Below are 8,871 nucleotides of genomic sequence, written 5' to 3'. Positions count from 1 at the left end.
CAAGTGTCGCCACTTGAAGCTTCAGCTGGCACCACAGCAACAGCAGCCGGACCACCAGCAGGAGCAACCTTTGGAGGATGACTTGGCTTCCTCTTTGAGCTAGGAGGATGCCCTATCCGACACAACATAGCAACAACTGGGCCCAACTCATATACTTAGAATATATACTTTAGTTTCATTGCATTGCATCCGTGTCCATCACCTTCATCATGTAGAAGCACCTGGTGGAATAAGAGAAATAAAATGAAGGAATGAGAGCATGGGGTATTTTCAAATGATATATTCAAAAGCTCTTTTGAAAAATTTTACGCTCAGCTAATTTCAAATTTCAAAAGTTAAATCTAGACAACATAAGCATTAAGGCCAAAAGGATGAAGAAGTTTCATGTCAGTAGAAAATACCCCATTACTCTCCATAGAAAACCAAAAAAAATGTGAGTGTCCAACTTCAGCAAGACAAAAAAACAATGCCAATATTCATTGAACATTTCAATTCATTTTGAATTCCAATTATCATTCCATTGGAATTATAGAACTTCTGATTACCTACCTATATTCACAAATATTTTATTTATATTCAAATAAAATAAAATAAAATACCTCCTTGATGAGCTACCCATTTTCTTCTCCTTTCTCTCCAATTCTGAACTAAGCCCCAAAACCTTGACATCCCACCTTAAGATACTGTCAATAAGAGAAGCCTTAAGACAAACTTTCAAATAAACTATCTTCTACTTGCAATCACTATCATTGCTAAAAGAAAAATATATCTAAATCTCCAATTGCAACATGAATGTCAACAACCCAAGCAATTTGAGATAATAATGTGAATCTTGGTTATAGTTTTAGCAAAACATATCAACTGCAAGTAAAACTCTTTATAGGATGAATCTAATGCTTGCTTTGAATTGGTTCTTTTTGGAAGGTTGTGTAAATATAACATAAAATAGAAATAGTTAAAAAATAACAAAACACAAATTATCAACACATTAAAAATTATGTTTAAATTTTAAGAAACTAATTAAGGAAGAGAGGCCAATGCAACAACTTATATAAATAGACCAATGAAAAAAATCAGGTAATTCCAAAAACAAAAATTAAAGCCAGCAAATATTTACTCTTCTTTTTATCTGTTATATTATTTGAGTACTATTTATTACAAATGCCAAATAATAATAAATAGATTAAAGTTTCTTCTCCAAAGTTGCAAAATTGTCCAGGCATCTATTAGAATTTGGGATGTTATTCTTGCTCATGGCTACTTTCTACTCTCGCAATTATTGTTGATATCTTTCTCATTGAAAAAATAGTAAAAAGTGAATTAAAATGACAAAGATAATTCAAAAACCACCTCACCTGGTCAAAAAAAATATCATCCACAATGAAGATAGTCACAATTCTAAGCTAAGAAAATAAATTTTATTTTGCATATATTTTACATTTTAAATATATTTAGAACAAACAATTCAACCCCTCAAACATTTAGTGAAAAAAAATAAATTTAACTATGGAGAACATACCTTCTTGAAATTAGTTATATTTGCCCCTCCTCTACGTAACACTTTGCTAACAGCAGTAGATAGGACCATCTCCATAGTTTATAAGGGAGGCAAGCTGAGTTTAAATGAAGATCCAACAACATGAGTTGAAACAGAATTAATCAGATTAACATAGAAAGGGGAGTAAAGTAGTTGTAAAGTATAAGAATGTATATACATAACATCGATAAAATTATATACTAATCCTCCATATAGCTTGTAGTCATACAAAGAGTAACACAGATGCTAAACTAAATTTCTTCTTCTGAGCCAAGCCTTGGCCTCTTGCTCCACTCTATTTTCTTATCCTAAAAATAACGATGATAGCTAAGAATTAAACTAAAAATCTCTAAATCTTCAAGCTATATTAAATAAACGAACACTTAAGGGACAATATCAAAATACAAATACTAATACTAATATTAAAACACCCAACTTACTATCATGCATCTCATCTTAGTATATAAATATGTATGTCGTATTCTGTATGTTATTATCTTACAAAATTTAGTATGTTATTATCTCATTTTTCCTTGTCAACTTATGGGAAGCACATGTAAATCTGAAACAAATTTAAAAAAATAAAAAAGTAAAAAGTTTAAAAATAAAAAATAGATCCAAAATATTTTACATAAGTGCTTTTTATTATGAGTTTGCATATAGAATTTCAAACAAACAATGGAATCCAAGTCTAGATTTACAAATGTTTAGGAGAAGACAAAAGAGTAATACCTCATCTTGTTTAACTATTAAACAAAAAAGGCCAAAAAATACATAATCAGTTACCACAATTACAAGATTGAAGCAATCACTTTTTTGAACAAAATGCCCAACATTATAACTAATACTCGCCAATTTAATCAAGGGCATTAATAAGGAAAGAATTTTTATTTTTCCTATTATATATTAGAAAAAATACATATTTACATATGACAAAAATAACCTGATCATCACCACCAGGCCTCACCACGCTTTCAATAAACTCCCAAGCACAATTTTCTTCTTCCTTTATTTTCCTAGAACAAAACAATATTTAGAATGCAATCATCAATTAAAATTTGAATAAAACAAAGAAAACCAAAGATATATACCTCTTCTCACTATCAGAAAGTGGCTTTTTCTTTGGTGTTGCAAGGTCTTGTCTAGTTCATTCACAACTATATTCACTGACAACAGCAAAATTTAGTGAATTTTCTAAACATGATTTTAGCTCCTAATTACTTGCTACCACTGCAAAAAAAATCACATAAATTTTCTAAACGTGTTGTAATTTTTCAGATATATGAAAACACAGCCTTCTGGTAAAGTTTAAAGGTCAAAGAAATACTTCCTCATTTTCATTGATTTCACAGAAACACAATGATTTTGTGTGGCTATTCTAACTTTTAAAAGTGAATTATCTCTGTAATACCGCCCAAGATAGGATATCAAAGCTCTCAGTTTTCATCACCGGTGTCATAAACTTCCTGCTAAGATTCTAGTCCCAAAATGATTGTTTTTTCCTTGGCCATTTCTGATACTTTAAGAGAGTGACTTTAAACCACCAAAAGCTTGTCTCTGTGGCTCCACTCCTTTGTTGCATCATTTCATAGGTGTCATTGGCGAGGATAGGAGGCCAACTCCACCATTGCCGATGTCGACATCTCGTAATCTCTCTTCTTCAAGTGCGGCACGCCATTTTGAAGATATTAACATGAAAAGCCATATTCAACTTCAATTAGCGTTTTAAACCAATCAAACAATAAAATAAAGTATGTTCGAGTGAGAGAACTAACCATTCTTCATTCGCAATACCCACTGGCGAAGAAATGGCTGCGACACCGTCCTACGGAGGACGTAGCTCTGCGGATTGAACAGCGACGATGGACTCCATTACCGCCGTTGTCTCATTCCTCTTCTTCTCTCTGTAGACTTAGCTTCCTTCTCTGTGACCGTCACTGTCATCCTCGCCACCCTCTTCTCCTTCTTCCGTCGACTTTTCTTGTTTCACCGTCATTTTCTTCATCTCTACAAAGTCGCTGGAGGAAGTCTTTCCCTTGCCAGCGTCAACTATTCCCTCTACCAAGACTTGCTGCTCTGTCTCTCATCTTCTCTTTGCGTTTAACAATTTTTTTGGTCTTCTCTTCACGTTTAATGTATATATGAGGATAAGGATAAGCTGAAAAATGATTTTGAATTTGAAGTTAAATCAAACTCCCGCTCAATTGCCTTATTCACAGATCTGCTTTTGTCGCTTTGCCACGTGTCGATTACAGAGGCTAAACACTTGTCGAGTAATGAACCATGTACTGCTCTCCTATTATATATAGAGAGATTTTGATTGCTCGATACTCATACGGTCCTATTTGTGTTGTTCCTTCGATAATTTCAATTATTTGTTTCTTCGGCTTTAGCCAATAAAATATGTGTCTGCATTGTCACATTCAACTTCATTTCTAAATTCAAACTGCCTTGTATATTACCATATCATGAAATGTTGAAGTCAATAAAAAAATTTTGAAGTCAACTTAAAGATGGCAGTGATGACCACACCTTGGAAATAATGACTGTGATTTACATTGCTATTGCTATTGCGATGATGACAACAAAATGTTTTCGTCCTTGTTTACATTGCTATTGCTATAATTATTATTTTTTCTTCTTTTGAAACAACTTTTTGATTACTCAATATTTAATCCATGCTATTTTATTTAAGTCTTTTTCTTTTATTTTTTTCAATTATTTTGCTCCCATAATAAAGGGATTCAATTATAGTTTTAACCGACGAATTCAAAACATGAATTTTACAATACCATAAAAAAAATTCAAAAATTAAATTGAATGTCAATTGAGAGGCGAATAACTGCTTAAATATTCTTTTATTTTAATCTTCAATACCACATGGCCTATTATAAGATATACACTAACCTATTTACTTGAACCATTTTACCTTAATGTATCTTACCATTTCATATAACAACTTTGGTCACGTTATATATAGTTGTATATTATCAATATTATCAATCTATATTTTATTGTTGATTATTAATATTATCAATCTATATTTCATTGTTTATTGACCTTTTTTAAGCATATCTGGTATGCTATAGACCATCTGCAGCAATAGTACCGCCATGCGGATTATATTATAACTCGGACAGTTTGCACTTTTCAACTACCACTCGACACCAAAATCAATATATAAAGGCTAGCCTAACAGGTATATCACAACCTAGCTTATAAGATGATAATATGGTGATGTTTTATTTTCATTAATGAAATATCTTTACTCTTTTACTTTCAATTTTTTCTATCATTTTCGTCATTCCTAATTCATCTATAAGTATCTCATACATAATAAATATAAACCGCTCCGCCACGAATCTTCAGAATCATGTACAAATCTTCGACCAAGTAATACTCCCCCATAAAGCACGTTACTAAGTTACATATCATCAATTCTTTTCATACCAAAACAAACTTACAATTTGGATGGTCAAATTTCAAAAGCAATTTACAAATCTATTGACATTGAGTCAACCGCTCAAGCTTATTTTAAAGGATATCCAATCCATTATTCAAATTCAGCTCTCCTTACTAATTATAATTTGGTTTTCAAGTAAATTATGACTTTTACTTCTCTAACTTCTGAGGATACTATCCATGAACAAATATCTGTGGCTTAATCAACTCATCAAAACCAAGCTACACTTCAGTTTTTAAACGCATAAGCTACCAAGCTATCTATCAATTCAAACAAACTGACGAACTCATTTCAAACAACGCAACACCTATGAGTCAGAATAATTTCAAGCAAACCGATCTATAAGTTGTACAACTCCAAATATGCTATGCGCAATTTTAAACCGGTCTATTACATTGGTTCACCAATTTTTTAAAACAACTCAACAACAACCAACGATATTCATTTGACCTATCAACAATGGTCACTTAGCCTATCTTATATAATTATTTATTGACACTTGCCAAACCAGGTCTATGTTTACCTCTTTTTTCATCAATATTTCTCTAAGTCAAAAGCACTTTTTTTTATCAAACTATTCCAAAGCATCAAATGGTATACAGAACAATTATTATGCAAATCATGCTACCTTTATCTATCTCACTATACTTAATAGTTATATGTCGGAATAAATTCAATCATATTTTCATCTATAAGTCTGATTCAATCCAAACAACACACTTATATGTCGGAACAACTCCACAAATTTGCATTTATAAGTTGAAATTAGTCAAAATTAAGCCGATGAATACCAAGAACTTTTTTCAAAAAAATAAATATTTTATTTTTCATGCCATTAGATTAAACTTGGGGGCTTATCCTCAATATTTAACCATTATTCTTAATCATTCTTAAATTTCTTTTACCTTAGTATTCACCTGCACCAAAATTCCAAGTATGAGTATCATTTTTTAACATACAACAAGTTGAGTTTGGGGGCTACTACTATTACTATCACCGTTCCGAACTATGATTACAATCACTATTTCGAGCTATATTTTTCATTCCGATTTATAACACCACAAAAACTCATAAGCTCAACCTGTTTAATTGAAAACTTTCACAGGTCAAGCTTGGGGGCTATGATCCGTTGACTATAACTCGGCTCAAATAAACCTATAAATCGGAATCTGCTTAAAACTAAATAAACACGTCCTACATTAGTAGTACGTGGAGTACGTGTTTGCTCTCCTACCCGACTTATCCCATAAAATCAAATAACCATGTGCCAACCCAAATCGGCGCAAAAATCTCTCCACGAATCTCTCCACACAAACTCTAAGCGAATCACTAAAACACAGTTACCACATGATTAGCCATAACACTTTAAAACAGTTACGAAAATACTGATAACCGTTTCAAATACAACTTTATAAATATAAATGACTCATTAAGTCACAGGTACATTATTCACTCTGAATATCATTTCTATTACTCACATTCTTACTGATTTGAGCGCCTCCTCAGCAAACAGACGACGTTCCACTCTTTTACTCAAAAAAAAAAGCCGGTCTAAGCGCCAGTAGAACGAACTAGACTTAGGAGCGTCTAGATTCACACAGGAACACATAGTTATGCTATCAATAAGATATGATTATATTTATTGGAATAATTAGGAAAATTACATTGTAGATATCTGAATGGATTACATTTCTTATTCAACAATTGAAACTATAAACACATACCGACACAAAAGTAGGAGTGTAGGACGCTAATTATTAAAGAAACTATATGTGCAAATTAAAAAGAAGCATAATCACTTACAAAAAAAAAACGCATAATCAATCATTATCATGGTCAAATTCAAAAAAATCACAAGAGTCCCCGCACCCCATTATGACTCAGATTACGACACAATCAAAGTCTCAACCGGTGCGGTTTGAGCGCGTTATAAGTAACAGGCTCCGGCGCCGCTGCCACCTCCTCCGTGTTCTCAGTTTCCTTCCATCCCGCACAAGGTGCATAACTCAAAAGATACTTCTCATTGGGACAAGGCTTCACACTATGAAGAAACTCCCAACACTCTTTTTGCGGCCTCTGGTTCGGTAAACCCGGAATACAGTTATTGGTCAAATCCAAAACCCTTGACTTTATCAATTTCCTGCATTCAGGACCAACCTCTGTGAAGTAGTTGTTTGACAGGGTCAAGTTTCCGTTATTAATCAGCCCCGGAAGCTTGCAAACGTTCTCCGGAACCGCACCGTAGAATTTGTTTTTCGCAAGATTCAAGAATTGAATCTGCCTCAAGCAACCAAACGAGTACGGTATTGGACCTGTTAATTGGTTCATGCTCACATCAAACACAACTGCTTTCTTTAGGTTTCCGATTTCGTACGGCAAGCAGCCATCAAACCTGTTCCCAAGGAAGAGCACCTCCGTCAGAGTGTTGGCTGCCTTGCCGATGCTCCTTGGTATGGGACCGCATAATTGATTGTTGGCAAAGGTCAGGTACCTGTCGGCGGTTAAAAGAATGAGCTCAACAAATTACTTGGAACATAGTTCAATTAAGAAAACAAATAAAATAAACTAGCGAAGTCTCACGTGAAGTTATTTATATGTGAAGTTGATATTTGAGAATAGTGAGATAATTTGACAAATTTAACTTAAATTATCATCTAATAATTCTCAATTATTAACTTCACTTTAGATAAAGATAATTACACAAAAAGTAAGCCTAACAAATACAAACATCTTACCTTGCGGGGGTATTTCCGAAATTCTGGGGGAGGAACTGGTTGAACTTGTTGTTGTTGATGAAAATCACGTCGAGATCCATTTCGAATAGTTGCCATGGAATCGGGCCGATGAGGTTGTTGAACCTGAGGTCCAAGAACACTAGGTTCTTGTTCTTAAGCGTTTCCATTGGAAACTGACCACGAAGCTTGTTGTTGCTAAGATCAAGCTCGAAGAAAAAGCCGTAACTGATAATTTCCTTTGGTACGGAACCGGAGAAGTTGTTGGAGTTAACATGGAAGAATGTGAGTTCTGGAATTCTGTCCAAGATTCCAGAGAGGGAAAGAGGTTTGTTGTTGCGGCCATAGATTCCGGCTTGGTTGAGGTCTAACCCTGCAACTGCAGGTTCGTTTGAGCCTGGGTATGTGGCGCACCGAATTCCGTTGAAATTGCACGTGTTAAATGTCTGCGTGCACCAGTTACTGGTGAAACGATTTGGGTCTACGATGTAGTTGGTGAAGTTGAGGAGCACTTTTCGCGCTTTGTCCAAGCGGCTCAGCGGTTTCGGTGGCGGAGGGCATGGCGTATAATCGGGTGGAGTAGGTGCAGGGGAAGGGGAAGGGGAAGGTGTACTTCCACCTCCTATGATGATTTCAAGTGTCTCCCTTTCTTGAAATAAGCCCAATGCTTCTTCCTCTGACGATGCTATCTTTTCTTGAGCGTAAACGACGCCGTTTTGGAACAAGAGAGAAGATAGTAATAAGAGTAGTGACGAAAAAAACAGGGAGTTGGTTGTTGTTGTTCCTCTTCCCATGATGATGCTTTTTTTTTTTGAAAGCAAAAGGTGGTTTATTTGTTTTGTGAATTGCTATTGGGATATATAGTCATTAAGGTGAAATTAAAATGTCTTGGCTCATTGGCTTTAAGTTGACCTTGAGAATACGAAAGTCAATGAGTCATGCACTCTTGTGAGGTAGTGCTAGCTGTTGTGGTTTCACTTTCCATAGAACTCAATTTTATTACAATACTATATAGTTGTAACTAGTTGGTGGATATTTTTAGTTTATGTATCATGTACATAAAATTAAAAAAAGGAACCGAGAAGCAGCCGCTGATAATGAGATGCAGGGCAATGTTTTTCCCAACATTTATTTTGTGC

The 8,871-nt window shown here is 34.3% G+C and overlaps 1 protein-coding gene across 1 annotated transcript; it reads right to left on the bottom strand.

The window, feature by feature from the left end:
- Positions 1-6,611: 6,611 nt before the first annotated feature.
- On the bottom strand, positions 6,612-8,630 carry LOC130976013 (uncharacterized protein At4g06744-like). The gene is made up of 2 exons (XM_057900747.1): positions 7,736-8,630; positions 6,612-7,491 (listed from the first exon to the last, which is right to left on the bottom strand). Exons 1-2 carry the CDS (start codon positions 8,524-8,526, stop codon positions 6,897-6,899), a joined length of 1,386 nt encoding a protein of 461 aa, XP_057756730.1. The 5' UTR covers positions 8,527-8,630; the 3' UTR covers positions 6,612-6,896.
- Between the last annotated feature and the right edge of the window lie 241 nt (positions 8,631-8,871).

The sequence above is a fragment of the Arachis stenosperma genome, chromosome 4 (genome assembly GCF_014773155.1).
Source record: "Arachis stenosperma cultivar V10309 chromosome 4, arast.V10309.gnm1.PFL2, whole genome shotgun sequence".
Classification (NCBI taxonomy): Eukaryota; Viridiplantae; Streptophyta; class Magnoliopsida; order Fabales; family Fabaceae; genus Arachis; species Arachis stenosperma.
The sequence above is the reverse complement of the archived record's forward strand: the minus strand, read 5'-3'. Positions and strand labels throughout refer to the sequence as shown.

Excerpts from the sequence above, each read along its gene's own strand:
- LOC130976013 (XM_057900747.1), bottom strand. The coding sequence starts at position 8,526 with ATGGGAAGAGGAACAACAACAACCAACTCCCTGTTTTTTTCGTCACTA. Across the intron at positions 7,492-7,735 it reads TTCGGAAATACCCCCGCAAG|GTACCTGACCTTTGCCAACA; the intron begins GTAAGATGTTTG and ends AACCGCCGACAG.